Source organism: Cervus canadensis, chromosome 25 (assembly GCF_019320065.1).
Source record: "Cervus canadensis isolate Bull #8, Minnesota chromosome 25, ASM1932006v1, whole genome shotgun sequence".
In the NCBI taxonomy this organism is placed as follows: domain Eukaryota; kingdom Metazoa; phylum Chordata; class Mammalia; order Artiodactyla; family Cervidae; genus Cervus; species Cervus canadensis.
Window position 1 is genome coordinate 19,511,019 of NC_057410.1, and position 22,855 is coordinate 19,533,873.

A 22,855-nucleotide genomic window follows, 5' to 3' on the forward strand; every position below is an offset into this window, starting at 1 on the left:
CAGAAACATAAGAAGTGGTTTGGCACTATTATATTTAAGACACAGGTGTAGTTTACTCTTCAATTAGGGGTTATAATTATGATCGTTTCTTCTATACCTCGAGAAGCACAATTCTCCCCATCAATTCCCAAGTTAGTACAAAGACAACATCAAGAAAAAGACTATGCTTCAAAACTAGAAGAATGGATCATTATTCCTACCAGCGAAACATTCTCCAGTTTAAAGACAGAGTATGAAATATATCATCCCAATACAGAGGAAGGAAGATTTTTAAAAACTGCTAAATTTTGAAGAGTGGGTAGTCTTCAGGTAGTCCTTCCTGAAAAGAACTTGTTACTACAGTTAAAATATGAAGAATCACAGTGACGTTTCATGATACATATTTTCAAAATGCACCTGTCAGACTGGATAAACATATCCTCTGGTTCCCAGCATGTGGGTTCCCTTCTTCATATCCCATTTAATACACAATTCACCCAACGGGAATCATTAACTTCATTACAAGTAAAACTAGATAATACAAGACTTTGAAAATAAAATAGGACTTCAAAGTTCTGGGAACTGCCACAGGCATAATAACGACACCACAGAGTAAGTATCAAAAATGGCAGACTGATCCTTCTCTTTGGAATGGATTATTTAATACATACACATTTCACTATTATAGCAAGCAGAACACACAATTGGTAAAATAGGTCAGCTAATAAAATAATGCTATATGCATAGAACAAATAATTGTCACAGCAACACTAGGTCTTCCCCTCCCAGAAAACACGCATGAGCCAAAGATGACTACAGCTCAGAATTACTCTAAGGAACAGTGACACACAACTATAAGGAGTGCTTTGAAAAGTATAGATCCATATATATATATATACATGGGCTTCCCTGGGGGCTCAGCAGTAAAGAATCCGCCTGCCAATGTAGAAAACGCAGGTTTGATCCCCGGGTTGGGAAGATCCCCTGGAGAAGGAAATAGCAACCCACTCCAGTATTCTTGCCTGGGAAATCCTATGGACACAGGAGCCTGGCGGGCTACAGTCCGTAAGGTCACAAAAAGTCAGACATGACTGAGTGACTAAACAACAACAAGATAGATATATATTTATTCCATGGCATTCACAGTCTCAAAATCTTAATAGGTTGGTCAAATTTCACAGTTTGGGATTTTTCTTTTCTTGGGATGAAATTGAACATAAGAACATTGCTAGTACAATAAGATGAAGAATAGCCGCTTAAGCAAATAAACTACTTTTATGAACTTTAGAATGCTGATTAACGAATCAAAAAAGAAAACCTGAAGACTGAGGCAAATAATCTGTTACTCAAATAAAAATCAATCTTTTCTAGTTAACTGAACAGGACTTTAAAAAGTAATACTTGTTAAGTTTGCATCATATAGCATATGCTTAATTTCAACAGAAATTTGAACACCAAAAACATGCCGGCTTCTTTTTGGGAGTGCAGGTAAAAAGGGAGATGGGAAAGAGAGTAACTTTGGATTCAGATGTATTGAATTTAAGATGCCCTGGGACATCCAAGAAAACACTGGCATGCAGCAGTTGTAACCCTGAGATTTCTTCTTAGGACCAGCTGAAGATGAACACATTTTAAGTTCTGTATCACTTAAATTAGTAGCTAAAAATTGGAGAAATACAAAGAAAATCACATAGACTATATAAGAAGTGGCATAAAGTGGTGGCCAAGAAGTGAACTTTTAAAAAATGTTTAACTTAGAAGACGGGAAAGCAATAACAACCAAGAAGAGAAATGGGAAGAAAGGTAAGAAAGAAAAGGACAGAGCAGGATGGCAGAATGGGAATAAGGCTCACCCAGCCTCCCAAGGAACACAGACCAGCTCTGATCTGCCTTGAAGAGTAAGTAATGGCAGAACCACACTTAACAGAATCCAGAGGGTTGTTTTCAATCCTATCAATCTTTTCAGGGTTTCCCTTCCCCTTGGGTTTTAATTTTGTTACTGCGTGGTTATTTGTTCTGTTCATCTCATGGGTTTTATGAGCTTATTTTGCCATTTCCACTGGATTTTACTCCTAATATGTCTGATATCTACCTGGAACCTGGCATCCACAATGGCTAAGGTTCAGCTACCAAACATAACTCATATGGCCACATGATGAAATCTGATGTAAAAAACAATTTAATCCATCAAGACTGAAGCGACTATGAATTATAGCATTTTAGAATTTTAAATAAACTTAAATCAATAGAAATATGGGAAAAAATGACTTTTTCTTTTCCAATTAATTCTTTTAGTTCATAAGTTAAAGCTTTAGGCCTACCTACCTGAAGAACTCCCCTCAATGAGGGTTCACCTTTAGAATATATAAGATTCTGCAAGTATTACAGAACAGCAGTGTGTGAACTGGGGACGAAGAAAAAAACCTTTGATAACATTTTACTAATGACATTTACAACTCTCCATTTTACTAACAGGATGATGATTAGCAGCTAATTCTTTAGGCCATTAATTGATTGCCTTTTTAGTGATTAAAAATATGTATGTTAATTATACCTAAAAATGTAGGTAATTTAAGAATTGAGAAGAATGATACTACTTTAACATTTTAGTAGATAAATGTTTTGGGAAAATATATCGTGATTAAAAGAAAACTAAAACTCATAGCTTTCTATTTGCTTGTTATTTGTAGTTTTTATAATAAATCTAATTTAGTACAAGTTTTTTTTTTTTTAATTTTTTAAACAAAAGGGCCTGGCTTTTATTGAACCATTCTCTTTCTGATAATGAACAGATTGTGAATGCAAAACCCTGCATATCATTATGTGAAACATTTATGCATTCAGAGTGTCTACTTGGTGGCTTTCTTCTTAAGAAGCTAAACAATTCATTAAACAAGCTGCTCGTGAATGGTGGATCAGAACAAGCATAAGCTGCCTTCCGTAGAATTCTATTGTGGAGCTGTACCCATTTGTGTTTTCTTTGAAGCCATAAAAATGAAACCCTTATGCTCATATTAAAAGCATAAGAAAGGCATCTATTATGTCAATAGATTTAAAACACGGCCTTAGACACAGTGAGAACCACTCCAAAATGGCACTCATATAATAGCAAAGGTTAAGAAGTGCATTCCCAGGGAAAACCTTCAAAGGCCTACATATCATTATATCCCAAAACAGATGGCATTGCAGTGTTTGGAACCATAGTTCACGGACACCTACAATCTCAAATAAATCCCTTCTAATCCCACTCTTGTCTAGATTTTATACTTTGATGGTAAGTGCAGGTGCTTTTCACCATTCTTCATAGAGTGACATAAAATGATATGAGTAAGAGCCATGTATATTATAAGGACACAGCTCTTAATACAACTTCTGTGCAATATACAAGTATTCTACTAGCAACAGACAACATTTTCTAGAAACCATCAATTCCTAAATTCTAAACCATGAATAATCTTCATTAGTTTGAATTTTACAGGAAAAAAAGAGGAATATACTTCTCTCATATATTGTTGGAAATAAAAATTGATTAAAAAAAACACTTTGCAAAATAATGTGGAATTCTCTAGTATCAATGTGTATACTCTGGATGGACTCAAACACAGGAGATGAGGATGAGAATTTTCACAGCAGCATTTTTTTATAGCAGCAAAAAACTGCAAATAATCCATAAGCTCATTGACAAGAAGATGGATATGTGAACATACCCTGCAATGAAAACGAACAGCTGCTACATGTACCAACATGGATAACCCTTAGAAACAATGCTGAGCAAAAAAGTCCCAGAAAACTATCTGAAATATTTCCTTTATACAAATTTAAAAGTATGTAAAGTTGAGCAACATGTTATTGTTAATAAGGTTCAGATTTTTCAATCATTTAAATTCTGCTGAGAAAAATCATACTACTGTCACTAACAGATTAAAGTAAAAAATTTCTGATTCTTTGTTACAAATCTCAAATACAGTGGACTCTGAACACAGGTTAGAATTGCACAGGTCAACTTTTATGTGAGTTTTTCTCACTAAATACATACTACAGTACTATGCAATTTATGATTGGTTGAATCCATGGATGTGGAGCTGCATATAAGGAGCATTAACTGCAAAGTTATACATGAATTTTCAACTGGGCAAGGGATCAGTAACCCTCATGTTTTTCAATGACCAACTCTACTGAATACTTTTTTGAATGTAAACTTAATGTACAACAAAATTGCCTATAGATAATTTCTAATGGATCCCTCAGGTCAAGAAAATTTGTTTAAAATATCACATACATCAAAATTTAAAGAAAATACATAAATTCTAAACTAAAAAAGATAAAAATAATATTGCAATTTTACCATAAAGAGTTTTACTTCACAGTTTACCTGAAACATCACAAGGCTTGTGAGACTGCAGAAAATAGTTCCTCTTTAATTCCTGTCTGTATATAAGATGTGGCTTGTTATAATCATCTTCATGTTCACTCCCATCTGCCTTCATTATAGGTTCTAAGAAATATTCACCATCATGTGCTTTAAATGTTCCCATCTGGAAATAAAGAAAATAAAAATGAATTTTCTTCTGTCACTAAGTAGAAAAAGTGTGCTGTCCCACAGGTTAAAATGAGGACACAGAACAAGATAGCCAGGAGTTCATTCGCTAAAGTCATCAACTGAACATAATGTTTCCTTTCCTGGCTCACGTCTTCTTCTTATGTATAAGTCACAGAGAATGAATAACATTCCAATAAACAGAGTTGAAATGACAGGCATTCCAACTATAAAGAATAGCATAGGCAACAGCATCAAAATGGCCAAAAGCTTAGCACATTCTATAAGTGAGAAAGCCTGTTTGGCTTGGTCTATGTAAGGTAATAGTGTGAGACAAGACTTAAAAGGAAGGCTAGGGTCAGATAAAAGATCTTGAGTGTGATGCTAGCAATTTAAAATTTGTGAGAAGCTGAGAGCCATTGAAGAGTTTTCACAAAGACCTGTCTCCTGAACTCCAGAATGCAATATCCAACTTGCTTTTTGACATCTCCACTTAGATCAACAGTAGCATTCTCAACCTCAGCATGTCCAAAGCCAAACTTTATTTTCTGTCCAAACCTGCTATTCTTCAATGCTCCCTCTTTCAGCAAACAGCAACAGTATTATTCAGATTGCTTCAGACAAAAGTCCTTAAAGAAAAATGAAGGATGGCTCTCTCTCAAATCTCACATTCAATTCATCTGCAAATACAAATGGCTCAACCTTCAAGATATAATTGAAATCCAACCACTTCTCCCAAATTTTACCACTATATCCATGAACTAACCTAACTTTCTCTCCTTCCTGAACTAAATCAATAGCCCTCTATCATCTCTACAGAGGAGCCACAATAATTTGACTTTAGTAGAGATCATGTTGCTTTCAAAAAAGAATAAAAACAAAAAAAAGTATTATAACTTTTCAAACCACTCAGTAAAATCCAAATTCCTTATCATGGTCCACAACGTCCTGCACGATCTGCCCACTCCTTCCCACCACCCTCCAAACACACAGACAACCAAGAGCTCTGACTTCATCTTCTGCTCTTCCACCTTGGCTCACTCTCGAGCTCCATTCCTGACGTCTTTGCTATTCTTTAAACATGACAAGTATTCTCCTAGCTCAGGACCTATGACTTACTAAACCTGCCTCAAGCACTTTTCCCAGCTGGCTCCCTCTATGACTTATTTCAGGTCCCTGCTCAACACTCACGACCCTGTATATTAAAATGTTACCCAGCCTCCTATGTCTATCCCCACTATCCAGTTTTATTTTTCTTCATAATGCTTATTACCACCCAATAGATTATTATTTATAGGTGTTACTTGTCTGACACCATCCACCAAAATATAAGTCCATGAGAGTAGAGCTTTGTCTATCTTCTCTGCATGCCTGACATGCCTGCCACATAGCATTTTGGATAATATATATTAAAGGAATGAATAATACTGTAGGCAATAAAAGTTAGTCTAGTGACACTGTGTGTTAAAATACTAGAATTTATAAGGTAGAAGCTATAGCCCAGAAGGGAGGTAACAAAACCTAAATTACGGTGAAGTGACGGTACAGCAGCTGGAAGAGAAAGATTACATGACGTCAGTGCCTAAGGAAAGCAGAAAAACAGACAGTGAGAGGGAGAATTTAAGACAGAGATGATTTTCTGGGAAAATATTATTTACCAAAATGACTTCAGAAATGGTAAAAATCCAACAAACCTCTTTACTACCAAACAATAGAAAAAGGTATCAGAGTTACATCATAGAAATTCCTGGCCTTGATAATTTCATAGAGGAATCCCACCAAACCTAGCAAGAGCAGATAATTCCACTGTTATTTTCACCGTTTCAAAATATGAAAAAAAACACTAGTTATTTTTATGAATAGTGCAAACACATGGTAAAACCTAGTAAGATAGCACAAAATCAAAACAACTACAAAAAAAGCCAAAACAAATATAGGACAAGCTCACATATGACTATCAAGCTAAAAATCCTAAATTATATAAGCAAACAAAAGTCAGTAACATGGGAAAATGACCAGATGGAGTTTATCATAAGAATATAACTATGGTTCAACATTGGAAATCTTAATTCATCATAGCCACTTACACAAATGTGAAAAAAAATCACAAGCTTTTTGAAAAAAGTCAACATTCTTGATTTTAAAAATGTCAATAAAATATAAATAGACAGATGCTCCCTAAACAAGATAAATTCTATCAAAGCCCACAGACAGTATCATGAATAACAAAGATATACTTAAGGCACTCCCACTTAGCTCAGGAATACAAGAATGCCCAGTATCACCTGTTCTAGATAACAGAATTAGATAAAAGATTAGAAACAAAAAATTGTAAGAGTTAGAACTGTCATCTTCATCAATGTACACCTTAACAACTAAAAACTGAAAAACTACTATAAAAACTAAATGAATTTAGTGACAGAATATACAGATTAAATAGTATTCACATACATAAAAAACAATGAGAAGGTATTATGGAAGAAGCAATCCAAATTACAAATGAAATATGATCCAGAAACACCACCACTGAGCATATAACCTGAAAAAAAACATAATCAGAAAAGACACATGTACCCCAGTGTTCATAGCAGCACTATCTACAATGGTCAAGACATGGAAACAACCTAAAAGGCCATCAACAGATGAATGGATAAAAAAGATGTGGTACGTATGTATAATGGCATATTATTCAGCCATAAAAAGAAGTGAATTTGAGTCAGTTCTAGTGAGGTGGATTAACGTAGAGCCTGGTATGCACAGTAAAGAAGTCAGAAAGAGAAAAACAAATACAGTGTATTAACACATATGTACAGAAGCTAGAAAAATGGTCTTGATGAAGCCATTTGCAGGGAAGGAATGGACATACAGATGTAGAGAATGGTCTTGTAGATGTAGTGGGGGAGGGAAACAGATCTCTTTCTCTAGTTTGGTGAGGCTAAATCATAGAGAACAGGCATTTATTATAGTCTCAGTAGCTAATTCTGAAATATACAGCAGATATCATTCATATACATTCATCATTTATTTCTACCTACCAATAACTCTGAGGCAAGTTATTATTATCCCTACTTAACAGGTGAGACAAAGGAAGAACAGTGAGGTTAAACACCTTGTCCAGGTCTTACACCTAATAAGGAACAGGATCAAGGTGTGAACCCAGGTAACCCGGCTCCATAGTTTGTGCCTTAATACAGTGTACTGTGTTCGTGATCGGACACCAATTCTGATAAACCCGCAAAACAGCTGACAAATATTTAAAGAGCAGGCAGAGGTCAAGAGACTAAACATATCGAGGTCAATGTGACAAAATCTCTTTCAAAGAATTCATACTTATGTGGGAAAATCCAGATTAAAAAATGCAGTATGCCTGGTGGTAATAAGTGCAATAAAGAAAATAAAATCAGGCAGGGAGACAGAATCCCAGAGGGTGTGGGGATGGAGGCACTCTGGGCTGAGGCTGGAATAATGAGGAGGCAGCCAAGGAAAGCTCTGGGAGAACACTGAACACAGAAGAACAGTGACTGAAAGGCCCAGCGACGGGGAAAAGCTTGGCAGGTTCAAGGGGCAGAGAAGAGCGAGGCTGAAGATTTGCAAACAAGGGGATACACAGCAGAAGCTCAACAGGCAGGAGCCAGCTGTACTCGTTACATTTGACGGTGAAAAGCACTCGGCGCGCCTCCAAAGACACAAATATACGTTTACCTACATGTAAAACTTGGCAAATTTCCACTTAGAAAAGCATATTTCTGGGAAGAGCCAATTCAGAAATGAATCACGGAATTATGGATGCTACGACAACTACCGTTTTAGTGAATGAGGCTTCATTTCCATTTCTTAATTAGAATATCCTTAAATTATTTAGGGATAGTAACTTTGAAATTGTTGCTTTAAATTTCATTGTTAATAACATTTTTAAATCACTATTTTAACCGAATAGTCACTCAAAGCTATTTAAATGATTCAGGCAATTACAGTCATAAATTCTTCTCTACATTCATAATTATTACCACACAAAAGTAACCAAGTCTTTACTATTTCTACAGTTCCAAATCTAAACCATTGCCTGAGACATAGTAGGCACTCAACACATATCTATAGAAATAAACATTTTTGTAACATGATAATGTACCTGATTTCCCCACACCATATATACACATTACTGATCTTTTATTTTTTTTTCTCTAATATTTTTAAGTTACAATAGTTTAGGGACTTGGCTGAGATATAGCATGATTTCTTTCAATGTTAAAAATTTAAATGTTCAGGCATTCTCGGTAACATAATGTGCAAATATATTAGGAATACACATTTTAAAGGCTTAATATAAATGAAATTTCATCAGATATATGGACATTCTATAAAGTAGAAAAGATACATAGGTATATATATAACAAATTCATCTATTTCTTAGTATATTATATTCTAGCATATTTCGTTCATTCTACCAGTGCTTTTTTTCAAACACAACTACAAATCACTTATTTTCAACACATATCAGAATTCTAGCATTCTTTGCCTTCTCAGAAAAATAATTAACTATACTTAGAAGTAACAGACTATTTCTGAAACATGAGTAAATGGACCCATAATGAAAAATCACTTTCTGCCTATTTTAAAAAGCATGCTGAGGAGGGAAAATGTGATAGCATCCTGGTAAAAGATACAAATAGACATGAGGCGGCTTGTTACTCATCCCAGAAATGTTTTGAATAATGTCACATTTTTCTCAAGCAATGCTGAAAATATCTATATCTTGGAAACTATTTTATATTCCTTTTGGATCAAAATTTTAGTGTGGGGTACTTTAGTGGTAATGTTCAAATAAACCCACACACAGGTCCAACTTTCGTTCTCATGTGAAAGGTGAATATGGTTGTATCAAGTCCATTAGTACCTCCTGGAGTCATGCTAGAACACTCTAAAAGTAGAAGTGTTAGTTGCTCAGTCATGTCTGACTCTTTGCAACCCCATGGACTATAGCCCACCAGCGTCCTCTATCCATGAATTATCCAGGCAAGAATACTGGAGTGGGTAGCCATTCCCTTCTCCAGGGAATCCTCCCAATCCAGGGATGGAACCCTGTCTTCTGCATTCCAGGCTGTTTCCTTACCAACTGAGCCACTAGGAAAGCCCCTAGAACACTACCCTGCTAATAATAATACTGACTTTACAACTCAAACGTCTTTTCTTCAACAAAGTTTCATGTTTTAAAAGTATTAGTTCAAGAAAAAAATAATTGTCCTCAAAGGGGTTTACCCGTATTTATCAGTGAAGGAAGTATTTTGCTTCCAACAATTTTCCTATAAACCACTCCACTGCAGAGGACTTTCTGCACAAATAATAAAAATATCAGAGCTTTGCCTAAAGGCTCCTAACGAAGCACTTAATTTTTTTTTTTTTAAACTTGGAAAGGAACCTGGTAAGGCATTGGAAGACTTAATAAAACAGGTGGCTCATAGAATTATATTTAGAGCATGCCGTATTTTTAGCAACTGCCTATGTACAGAGTCATTGCAACTTGGTTCATGAGAAATACCAATCAAATTCCAAACTCTTCCTTTTGATGACCATTAAAAGCAGAATAACTAGCTTTCACTTGAGCAAGGGGGGTCCAAATTTCTTGAAGCAATAATCTGCTACTTGCCACACTGTTTTGAAAGGCAGTAAGTAATTATACAATAAGTTCTAATTTGCTCTCACAGGCCAAAATTTTTATGTTTAGAGGATTATCATACAATTGTTTTTCCAAAATGTTTCTATTTCACTATTTTCACATTCATTCATACATATTTTTTTCTAATAACATGGCAAGCACATGTACTGCGGCCACAAACAATAACGTACTGTCAGATTTTATTAAAGGGTAAAAACAACAAGCACAAAATATAAACCATTTGGACTCTTTTCCCAAAAACTTACAGCTAATCACATTAACATTGGCAACTATAGAACTAGTTCAAAATGAAGTACTATTGAACAAGACAATTAGAGCCAATATTGAGAATAAATTTTAGTGACAAATTGCTCCCAACTATTAAAAAAAAATTGGATTTTTATTTAAGGATGGAATCACTGGTAATTAATACCATGAAGTCAAAATGTTTAGTTTCTCAATCTTTAATCATCAAGTCATATGAAAATCACTTTGACCCTATTTGTAATAAGGAAGTCTGAATCCTCGCTTTGCACTCATGGAATCTTGGGCAAGCCACTTCATATCTCAAACCTCAGTTCCACAACTTATAAAACAAACAAATAATTCTATCTATCTAACTTCCTTAGAAAGGCAATGTGTGTTAAAATGATGTCACTGGGCTTTCCAGGTGGCACTAGAGGTAAAGAACCACCTGTCAATGCAAGAGACATAAGAGACGTGGGTTTGATCCCTGGGTCTCAGGAAGATCCCCTGGAGGAGGGCATGACAACCCACTCCAGTATTGCTCCCTGGAGAACCCCTTGGACAGAAGTGCCTGGAGGGCTAAGGCCATAGGGTTGCAAAGAGGCAGACACGACTAAAGAAACTTACATGGCCCGGCACCTAACTTCCTTAGAAAGGCAGTATGTGTTAAAATAATGTCAGTAACTGTTTTGAAAGTGAGTCAATTTGATACAGGATGGAAAAGTCTCCACTAAAACCACAAATGTTACAGCCACTCTTTTTTACTCTAAATGAAGTATAAGTATTATATAATAAAAGATGATAAAGATTAACTCTGAGATTTATCTTTATTTTAGGGTGCTCTGTTCAATGCAAAAGAATTTTTCCCCTGACAGCTCCTCACTATTACACCACTAATCACGCCTAGGAAATGGTGTATTATACACAAGCACACACTGAATGAATGAACAGATGACAGGAAGAACATGTAACTGGCCCCAGGAGCCTATAGCAGAAAATTCATTGCAAAGTTTTTGAAAAGATGGGTCTTCTCTCGTCTGGTTCAGTTCAGTTCAGTTCAGTCACTCAGTTGTGTCCGACTCTTTGCGACCCCATGAACTACAGCATGCCATGGCTCCCTGTCCATCACCAACTCCCAGAGCCCACCCAAACTCACGTCCATTGAGTGGGAGATGCCATCCAACTATCTCATCCTCTGTCGTCCCCTTCTCCTCCTGCCCTCAATCCCTCCCAGCATGAGGGTCTTCTCCAATGAGTCAACTCTTCGCATGAGGTGGCCAAAGTATTGGAGTTTCAGCTTCAGCATCAGTCCTTCCAATGAACACCCAGGACTAATCTCCTTTAGGATGGACTGGTTGGATCTCCTTGCAGTCAGAGGGACTCTCAGAGTCTTCTGCAACACCATAGTACAAAAGCATCAATTCTTCAGTGATCAGCTTTCTTTATAGTCCAACTCTCACATCCATACATGACTACTGGAAAAACCATACCCTTGACTAGACAGACCTTTGCTGGCAAAGTAATGTCTCTGATTTTTAAATGCTGTCTAGGTTGGTCATACCTTTCCTTCCAAGGAGTAAGCGTCTTTTCATTTTATGGCTGCAGTCACCATCTGCAGTGATTTTGGAGCCCAAAAAAATAAAGTCTGACACAGTTTCCCCTGTTTCCCCATCTATTTGCCATGAAGTGATGGGACCAGATGCCATGATCTTAGTTTCCTGAATGTTGAGTTTTAAGCCAACTTTTTCACTCTCCTCTTTCACTTTCATCAAGAGGCTTTTTAGTTCTTCTTCACTTTCTGCCATAAGGGTGGTGTCATTTGCATATCTGAGGTTATTGATATTTCTCCCGGCAATCTAAATTCCAGCTTGTGCTTCTTCCAGCCCAGTGTTTCTCATGATGTACTCTGCATATAAGTTAAATAAGCAGGGTGACAATATACAGCCTCACGTACTCCTTTACCTATTTGGAACCAGTCTGTTGTTCCATGTCCAGTTCTAACTGTTGTCTCCTGACCTGCATACAGGTTTCTCAAGAGGCAGGTCAGGTGGTCTGGTTCTCCCATCTCTTAAAGAATTTTCCACAGTTTATTGTGATCCACACAGTCAAAGGCTTTGGCATAGACAATAAAGCAGAAATAGATGCTTTTCTGGAACTCTCTTGCTTTTTTGATGATCCAGCAGATGTTGGCAATTTGATGTCTGGTTCCTCTGCCTTTTTTAAAACTAGCTTGAACATCTGGAAGTTCACGATTCATGTATTGCTGAAGCCTGGTTTGGAGAATTTTGAGCATTACTTTACTAGTGTGTGAGATGAGAGCAATTGTGCGATAGTTTGAGCATTCTTTGAGATTGCCTTTCTTTGGGATTGGAATGAAAACTGACCTTTTCCAGTCCTGTGGCCACTGCTGAGTTTTCCAAATTTGTTGACATATTGAGTGCAGCACTTTCACAACATATCATTTAGGATTTGAAATAGCTCAACCTGAATTCCATCACCTCCACTAGCTTTGTTCGTAGTGATGCTTCCTAAGGCCCACTTGACTTCACTTTCCAGGATGTCTGGCTCTAGGTGAGTGAGCACACCATCGCGATTAACTGGGTCATGAATATCTTTTTTGTACAGTTCTTCTGTGTACTCTTGCCACCTCTTAATATCTTCTGTTTCTGTTAGGTCCATATCATTTCTGTCCTTTATTGAGCCCATTTTGCATGAAATGTTCCCTTGGTATCTCTAATTTTCTTGAAGAGATCTCTACTCTTTCCCATTCTATTGTTTTCCTCCATTTCTTTGCATTGATTGCTGAAGAAGGCTTTCTTATCTTTCCTTGCTATTCTTTGGAACTCTGCATTCAAATGGGTATATCTTTCCTTTTCCCCTTTGCTTTTCACTTATCTTCTTTTCATAGCTATTTGTAAGGCCTCCTCAGACAGCCATTTTGCTTTTTGGCAATTCTTTTTCTTGGGGATGGTCTTGATTCCTGTCTCCTGTACAATGTCAGGAACCTCTGTCCATAGTTCATCAGGCACTCTGTCTATCAGATCTAGTCCCTTAAATCTATTTCTCACATCCACTGTATAGTCATAAGGGATTTGATTTAGGTCATACCTGAATGGTTTAATGGTTTTCCCTACTTTCTTCAATTTAAGTCTGAATTTGGCAATAAGGAGATCATGATCTGAGTCACAGTCTTGTTTTTGCTGACTGTACAGAGCTTCTCCATCTTTGGCTGCAAAGAATGTAATCAATCTGATTTTGGTGTTGACCATCTCGTGATGTCCATGTGTAGAGTCTTCTCTTGTGTTGCTGGAAGAGGGTGTTTGCTATGACCAGTGCGTTCTCTTGGAAAAACTCTATTAGCCTTTGCCCTGCTTCATTCCGTACTCCAAGGCCAAATTTGCCTGTTACTCCAGGTGTTTCTTGACTTCCTACTTTTGCATTCCAGTCCCCTATAATGAAAAGGACATCTTTTTTGGGTATTAGTTCTAAAAGGTCTTGTAGGTCTTCATAGAACTGTTCAACCTCAGCTTCTTCAGCATTACTGGTTGGGGCATAGACTTAGATTACTGTGATACTGAATGGTTTGCCTTGAAAACGAACAGAATTCATTCTGTCGTTTTTGAGACTGCATCCAAGTACTACATTTTGGACTCTTGTTGACCATGATGGCTACTCCATTTCTTCTAAGGGATTCCTGCCCACAGTAGTAGATATAATGGTCATCTGAGTTAAATTCACCCATTCCAGTCCATTTTAGTTTGGTGATTCCTAGAATGTCAACATTCACTCTTGCCATCTCCTATTTGACCACTTCCAATTTGCCTTGATTCACGGACCTAACATTTCAGGTTCCTATGCAATACTGCTCTTCACAGCATGGACCTTGCTTCTATGACCAGTCACATCCACAACTGGGTGTTGTTTTTGCTTTGACTCCATCCTTTCATTCTTTTTGAAGTTATTTCTCCACTGATCTCTAGTAGCATATTGGGCACCTACCGACCTGGGGAGTTCATCTTTCAGTGTCCTATCATTTTGCCTTTTCATACTGTTCATGGTGTTCTCAAGGCAAGAATACTGAAGTGGTTTGCCATTCCCTTCTCCAGTGGACCACATTCTGTCAGACCTCTCCACCATGACCCGTCCGTCCTGGGTGGCCCCACATGGCATGGCCTAGTTTCATTGAGTTAGATGAGTCTGTGGTCCATGTGATCAGATTGGCTAGTTTTCTGGTGGCATTCTTTATTCCCCACTCGACAGGACAATTACAGATCTCCAGTGTGAACATGAGAGGAAACACTGCTGATACTCACCGAAAAAGACAATGCTCTCACCACATCCTGACCCATGAGGATTAAGAATATCAGACAGACTCTGGTTCCATCTACCCAAGATTCATGCAGTCAAATGACTCAGCTATATAAACAGTGTCCCAGTGACATCACTAACAAGGAGGAAATTCTGCAACATTTCTCTTTCCTGGAGGCACTAAGATGTGTTTGAAGTCACGTGGACTCACTAGAAGTGGAGAGAACTGTCAAAGAAATGGCCATACTCTTGCGGGGTCTGGGTAGTGATCCTCAGAAAAGTCTCTCCTAACCTCTTACTAAAATATCTGTGAAGACATAAGGCCTAAAGTCATTATAACAAATTACAAATTACAACAATAAGAAATGATTAAGAACTACTCCATAGATGTATAATGGAAAGATGTTCATGATCTACCATCAAAACATTATAAAGTAGTATTACTTAACAAAGATTTATATGTATTATACATATAATAGCTAGAAGGACACATATCATATACCTGCCAGACCATCTGTCATATTTACAGCATATATTTTCCTAGTTTCACTTTAAATTTTCAATTTCTTTACAATTATTCTGACATATGGTACTCTTCCATTATTAAGCAAATATCATCTTTATCACTCGTTATGTCTCCCTTTACATTTTTCTCTAACAATTATAATATACAGTAAGTTTATTCTACCAATACTTCTTTAATACAGGTGGAATTTGGTTTACCAGTAAGATGAGAATTCAGTATTTTGCTTCTCTTCATAGAAGAGTCTTGGAATTCACAGATTTAATGTAAATGCCTTTTAGGTTTTGGTAACTGTCATAGGAAACTAATTTGAAGCAATTATCAAAACTTGACTTCCCATCAGAAGTCAACCTGGTTTTTGAGATTACATTGTCCAAGATACATGGGCCTAGACTAAAGAAGACCTGGACACTTTCATTGTAGAATAATCTACAGACCCTCAGAATTACCCCAACATTCTGCAGGAAGTTAAAATTTGAATTACAGTCATGCTGTATATTGTGTTGGGGGTAGTGCAGATAATTTACCTTTTAATTCAGTAATTGCTAAACCACAAGAAGCCACATCTGAACTTTACGGCCAAGACCGTGCATTACCCAGAGATCCTACATATGAGCAGAAACAGTGCCCCTGAAGGCTTGTCTCCTTATATACAATATAAACACATTTGAAGTGTAAGAAGAGAAAAGCAAAGATATACTTGGTATACAGAAAAACAGCCTACAGTGAAAAGTGTTGGTGATCACAAGAATCTACTCTCCTCTCTTCCTCGTGGGCACAGCACCATCCCCTATTTTCTAGCCCCTGACATCTAGGCAGAGCCAAGCAACAAGTTTTCATCAACAAAATGTACATAGAAGTGGTGTGTGTCACGTTTGGACTGAGGGAGTCAAGAGGTTAGGTATGCCTTTCCAATTCTGTTACTATGGTAAAAAAGCACTTATGTAACTCATGAATATTTTTAATTAATAGACTTACTGCTGTTGTAATAAGGACATGACTGTATGTCTTATATAACAGTGGCTGGTACATTAGAAAGGGCTGATAAGGATCGTTTGAAAAGAATGATCTATTTCTTCCTCTAAATATTAGTATGAAATGGACAGCTTAATTAACATTATATTATGGGAAACAGCAGTTACAAGATAAACAGAAATAAAGCCACAAGTAACAAAGGTGCAGTGTAAGCCCATATAAGTGTTAGTCTTTCAGTCAAGCCCGACTCTTTGTGACCCCATGGACTGCAGCCCATCAGGCTCCTCTGTCCATGGGATTTTCCAGGCAAGGATACTAGAGTGGTTTGCCATTTCCTTCTCCAAGCCATATAAATGAAGTAATAAATGGAACACCACTGACTTGGATATCTGAAAAAGATTCAATCTATACAAAAAAATTTTTAAATATGTCCAAGTATTTCAACTAAAATTGATAAAATAATTTTCTTGCACTGAATTCCAGAAAAGAATTAACCAAATTACCTGGAACATATAAATAAAAGTTGCATTAGATCATTCATTCAAGTACTGAACATTTATATATGCTATACTGGATGCTAAAGTAAACAGGACTATCATTCTCTTACTTAAAATCTATAAATGACAGAAATGTGGACAGATAACCACAATTCCATATATGATGATTATAAAGTCTGGTGGTGGAATGAAGGTAGGCCTGGTCAGCTCTTCCAAGAGAAGATCAGGGCAAAGAAAGGAAGGCTCGGGATGGCTCTAGTAAAATGAGTAGGAGTTTTAGGAAAAGGACATGCTAGACAAAGAGAAGAGTAAATATGAACTCAAATCCTTCTGAAGATTAAACCCATGGTAAAATTAAACATGTTTCTAGAATAAGTATCTCTTTCTTGCCACCTCCTCCTGGTATTGACTTTCTTGGTTAATGGCTATAGGATCACTCAGTCATTTAAGTCATGAGTCACTAGAACCATATTTTTTGACTGCTCTTCTGGTCCAAAATTCTAATAGGTCTCCTACAAGGTTGCATAACTTCAGCACCATTGACATTTTGGTATGCTTCATTGTTCTGGGCATCGTGGGATGTTTGGCAACATATCCGGCCTCTATGCACTGGATGCCACTAGCTTCCCCTGCCCCCTGCCCAGCTGTGACACCAGCTGTTTCCCCAGACACTGCCAATGTTCCCTAGGGGACAGAACTGCCCCAGCTAAGAAACACTGGTCTCCAAGTGCACTGCCCACAGGGACCCACGCTTCTCGCCACTGCACCCACATTACTTCCAGCGGCTCCCCTCCCCTGCCCACACAGGGGTCGTCCTTACACAACGGAGGTCTTCTCAGGGCCTCTGCTCCCTGCACAATGCGCATAAGGGGAGACCACTCCTAACACACTGGACTAACATACCACCCACAGTTCAAGCCCTCACTCTCTCATAATACATTCCAAGCCTTAATCTGAACTTAACCTTAATTTTCTCCCTTACTCCACAAGCCACTCTGTGCTTCAGCAGCTGAGACCCACAAGCAGCCCTTGAATTTTCACATCCCCAAGTGTTTAGTCATCCCTCCAAATCCAGCTGAGAAGCCTCCTACAGCCTAGGTCTCATAACACTCTGACTTGCGCCTTTCTCAAAGTTCACCCAGCACTTCTTGTACGCCTCTGTTAACAGCATTTAACAGACTATTTCATTGAGTGGAGGGGTGTGTGTGTGTGCCTGACGTCACTATGTGGTGGCCGAGAAGGCTGAGCATAATTAGCTAAGGACTCCCACGGTAGGCTTTGAAATCCATCATGCTTGTGCCCCAGCAATATCTCCCATGCACCCATTCAGTCAGTAACCAAATGTGGCCTGGCTATGGCGAGGAAACTTTCTCTTAGGAGGCAAGGGATTCCTCTGCCGGACAAAGAGTCTTGAGGGGGAGCTTTGCTGAACCTTGCTTAGACTTCCCTGCAACCTGGGGTACTTCTACCCAACACTGTCATCCTCTCTTCACCGGTTTCAGACTCCACTCCTCTCTCCCTGTCTCTAACACAGACACTTCCCCAGTTAACCCCACCTTGCCATCTGAGGACCTAGGCTAACACTACAATGTTAAAGGCAGAGCCATAAGAAATTCTCCCTAGTGTTGTTTATTTAACTGAGTATGGGGATAAATAAAAGGGGTCCTTGTGAATTTTACCAACAAAAAAATACAGAATAGCATGTGTAATGATCTAAGGCTATATGACTTCTGAGCAAATAGAAACTTTAGAAAATAAAAGTTTTACAAGAAGACAGAACACAGTAAAGACACTATTGAGAGTTTCCATGCAGCTATTTCCTGTCTGAACAAGGAGTTACTAGAGCACCTCAATAATCAGTCATCAGAGGGCATTAGTGTCTGACATGCTGCAGAATGGTTCACATGAGAAACTTCAAAAAAGTACACACAGACACTGCAAGCTACTCCGTGAGAATACTGTAAAAGCCAGATGCAACGTCTGGTTTTATGACATCTGGAAACTGTTTCTTTCAACCAAAAAGACTGCATTGCTTCAAATCCCACCAAGAAACAGTGAAGTTAATTGTCTAGGCAGTCGGGTTAGTCCCTGAGGGCCTCTGGAAGAAGGGGACCCACCAGGTAATGTAAGAGAGGGGTTGTCAGGAACGTCTCTGTACAATTTACAGATGCCATCCTGACAAGGATATGCCCCAAATATTATATCTTATGGAATACTGACCTCTACTTTGGTAACTGTGTATCAACATTATGAGAAGATAGATAATATGACCATGAAAAAAAAGTCTGTAGTTGAATCTAGGGGTATTAAGGCCTGATAACTATATAGCCTGTGACCTTATCAATGAACTAAAAACAGAGTTTGATTAGCCATTATATTGCTTATAGATAACTTTATGATTTGTCTCTATTTTCATATCTACTATAGATTTTAGAAACATCAAAATAATCAGAGATGTTTGAGTATGTGATAAATCCTTATACTTATGAGAAAAAAAGATTACAGGGAAGGTAAGGTTAGAAAAGCAAAAGTTATACCCACATGAAACAAAGAAAATTTCTGGCAGACTCATAGCCCCTTCTGGTTCTTGGGCCCAAAACACTTAAGAAAACTAAACAATACAAGTTATGGTTCAGCAGTTTAGTGAAAGAGAAAAACATGTAAAACCTAAGACTTCCAGAAGTAGGGGAAATATAGCTATATAGAAATTAAAAGAAAGCTTTAGTTCATATATCTGAGTTGCAACACTAGCAACTAAAAGGAATCAATAATTATGTTGTGGTGTCAATTTTTTTAAAGGTTGTATGTTCGGAGGTGTTTGGAAAATAGTAATTTGTTTTTTATTCCCTTCCTCGAAAAGTCAAGTTCCTCAGCAGCCACCAGAGAAAGGAAGAGCAGATGCTACTTCAAGTGAGAAGATGGAAGGGGAACAAATCAAGTGAATGAGACATGAAAGGGGAACTTAGGGCATTCCAGGAAGAAAAGAAGGATGGGTGCAAAGGGAACAGTTGGAAGGAGGCATGTGCGCTAACTCTTCTACTGGGGGGTTAAGGTCTGGAGGCAGAAGGTGAGTTAGATAGTCCAGGGGGACTGCCAAGATAAGTGCTTCAGCGTGCTACACAGGATTCGGGGAGGGATTTCTCTCTGCAAGGCCCTCTCACATACACACTGAACTAAGAGGCATGGCAGAGTCTGGCAAGGGAAGGAATCAAGTCCCCATGTCCTGGAGGGTCTCAGAGCCTTAGTGGGGTCTGGAAGATTACCGATGACATCACCAAACCACCTTACATGGGGACAGCACTGCACAGGAGTTAGGTGACCCTGTGTTGAGGGCTGCACATTGCATCAGGCAGACAAGAAATCAAACAGGTGTTGCAGCCAGAACTCAGAGGGATACACAGCACTAGAGAGAACCCAGGAGGGAATGAGTCAGTGAAACCCAACTGAACAAAGAAAAGCCATAAGTTCTCAGGCTCAGAATATAGCTGCTGGTGCCAGAAAAATGCAGAGAGACCAAGGCACAAAGGACATTGGATGCCAGAGGAACTAGAGGACAATATGATTTCCCCACGCTCCTCTCAAGCAATACAAAGGCCTCAGAGCACTTTATGGCCCTGTATGAGGTCATTTTCATCAATGGTCAACATTTGCCTGAATCCAGCAATGTTCAAGATAATGAACATTAGTGGGGGAAAAAAAATGAGGAAGTCTCACTCATTCAAGATATTTAGGAAAAGCATTTGATTGAGTACAACATCAATTCTTGATTAAAAGCAAAACTAAAAGCAAAGAGCAACCACAAAAAGAGAACCTCAGTAAGACTCGCTCTAAATATCCTTCAGTAAATCTCAACTTTAGCCATTAACGGACTGACAGAGATCAAAGCCAGATCATTACAGCAGCACACATACAAAGTTAGAGATGAGTTGGGAAGCGAGCAGGAGCAGGGCTGTAGGTGAGCATTACTGACAACCTGGGCATTGCCTCAAGGTGGATCTGCAGAAACTCAGCTGGTTCAGGTTGTGGGTAATGCAACTTTATCTGGATCTAAAGACTAATCTGAGATTAAAAAAAGAAATCTGGTGTTATAACAAACGGACTCTAAAGCCTATAGATTTACTACCACAAACCTGCCATGGTCAATATGTTTTCTTGATTTAGTATTTAAGGCATGGAAAAAAGTCCAGATGGGAAACGTTATTAGGAATGATGTTTCTGCTCATGTTGATTCATAATGTTGGAGTAGTTCAAATTATTTTTCAGCATCTCCTTTTTGAAAATGTTTTTAAGTCTTAACAGAAGTTCACCCTTTTCTATCATTTCATCAATTTGGACATAGTTGTCTAGTTATCCTGTATTATTAATTTATGTATGTACTTTGCTTTTGATAGACTTATTGATATTATCAGAGTTTAATTTGATTTAACATTTAAAAACATATTTTTCATACCTACATAACTCAGCTTTATCTCACTTTCTTTTTCTGTGTTGAAGACATCAGTCATGCAGAGATAGAAAATTTCCAGTAACACAGCAAATAACTAGCGGTACCAGGATCTAAAAATCTTTTAGAAGTGTGATGAGGACCAGTTATAAGTCTGAATCACTAATGAGATTAGTGACATTTCTTTGATTTTTTTCACTTATGATATTAGTACTATAGCAGATATTAGCTATTATTTTGGGCTTCCCTTGTGGCTCAGCTGGTAAAGAATCCACCTGCAATGTGAGAGACCGGGGTTCGATCCCTGAGTTGGGAAGATCCCCGGAGAATAGAAATTTATCTATTTATATAGGTAAATTTACATTTATCTATAGAAAGAAAAGGAAAGAAAATTGTTGAAGGCATTCCTTGTATGTATAAATCAAAATAATAATTTTATATACATATATAAAATATCTTGAGATATATATATGTAATATCATATATATATACACACACTAAGATAATAGCAGGGAAAAGAACAAACAGACATTCCAAATCTACTTAGTAATAACCAATACTCACACCCAGAAAGACATCTTACATCAATTAACCTGAAAGGAAGTATTACATTTGGCCTAGAGGGAACTGTTATCAATTTTCTACTTCATCAAAAAGTAAATAATGTTGATGTTCTGAAATTCTTCTAAATTTTGACGAACAAAAGCCAGAATACTTGGAGAGAATCCTGTAGCCAAATTATTAGTGTCTTCTTGAACACAAACTTACATGAAGTAAGTTCATGTATGTTTTAACATTAAGTGTTCACAACTAAAGGTTCTGTGAACTTGGGTAGAAAAGTGTTACATCTTTATTTCCCCTAAACTCTGATACTTAGCCTTTCCTTCAATTATGACTGCAGGTAAAACTACAGACATTGTGACTCTGTTAGCAACAAAATAATAGTTGCGCATTCACGCTCAGTTGCTTCAGATGTGTCTGACCCTTTGTAACCCCATGGATGATAGTTCTCCAGACTCCTCTGTCCATGGGTTCTCCAGGCAAGAATACTGGAGTGGGTTGCCATGCCCTTCTCCAGGGAATCTTTCCAACCCAAGGATCGAACCCTCATCCTCTGTGTCTCTTGTATTGGAGGTGGCATCTTTACCACTGAGCCACCAGGGAAGCCCCAAAATAATAGCTACTTCAACACTAACATACTGCAATATGAAACGATCTGGATAATTTATTCTCCTTACCGCCACAAAAGTATAGAAGTAGGTAATCTTCTCCCCAATAGATATTACTTAATGCATTAATAAAGAAGAAAGTATTACGATATCACAAATGCTAATACTTATAACATTTTGCTTATTGTTAGTATTTAAAAGGAAGCCAATTAAAGAACATGTATGCTACTTTACAGTAAAATTATGCTGACAGGAGGTTCTGGGTTTCCTCTAGAATGCTGAAAAAGTTGATGGGGGGAACAAAAGAAGGTTTAGAATCTCTGTTTTAGACGGAGAAAAGCAAATAAAACACAGAATCCAATATTTCATTTTATTTCCTCTCTCTGCAATGAGAGTTTTACAAAATCCACATCTTTTACTCTTGTCATTCTAATAATCATTTCTCATTTGCTGGCACCAGATCTTTGTAGATGCTCTACATTTTTAAGTATACATTTTAAACAGACAGATTCAACCTTTTCCCT

At 37.7% G+C, this 22,855-nt stretch overlaps 1 protein-coding gene across 2 annotated transcripts in view; it reads right to left on the minus strand.

The window, feature by feature from the left end:
* The window catches only part of ADAMTS20 (ADAM metallopeptidase with thrombospondin type 1 motif 20), a 189,566-nt gene that overhangs the window by 164,858 nt on the left and 1,853 nt on the right, over positions 1-22,855 (minus strand). For both annotated transcript variants that reach the window (XM_043447169.1, XM_043447168.1), the window contains exon 3: positions 4,352-4,514. In XM_043447169.1, coding sequence (XP_043303104.1) covers positions 4,352-4,514 — 163 coding nt within the window. The remainder of the gene's footprint in view (positions 1-4,351; positions 4,515-22,855) is intronic.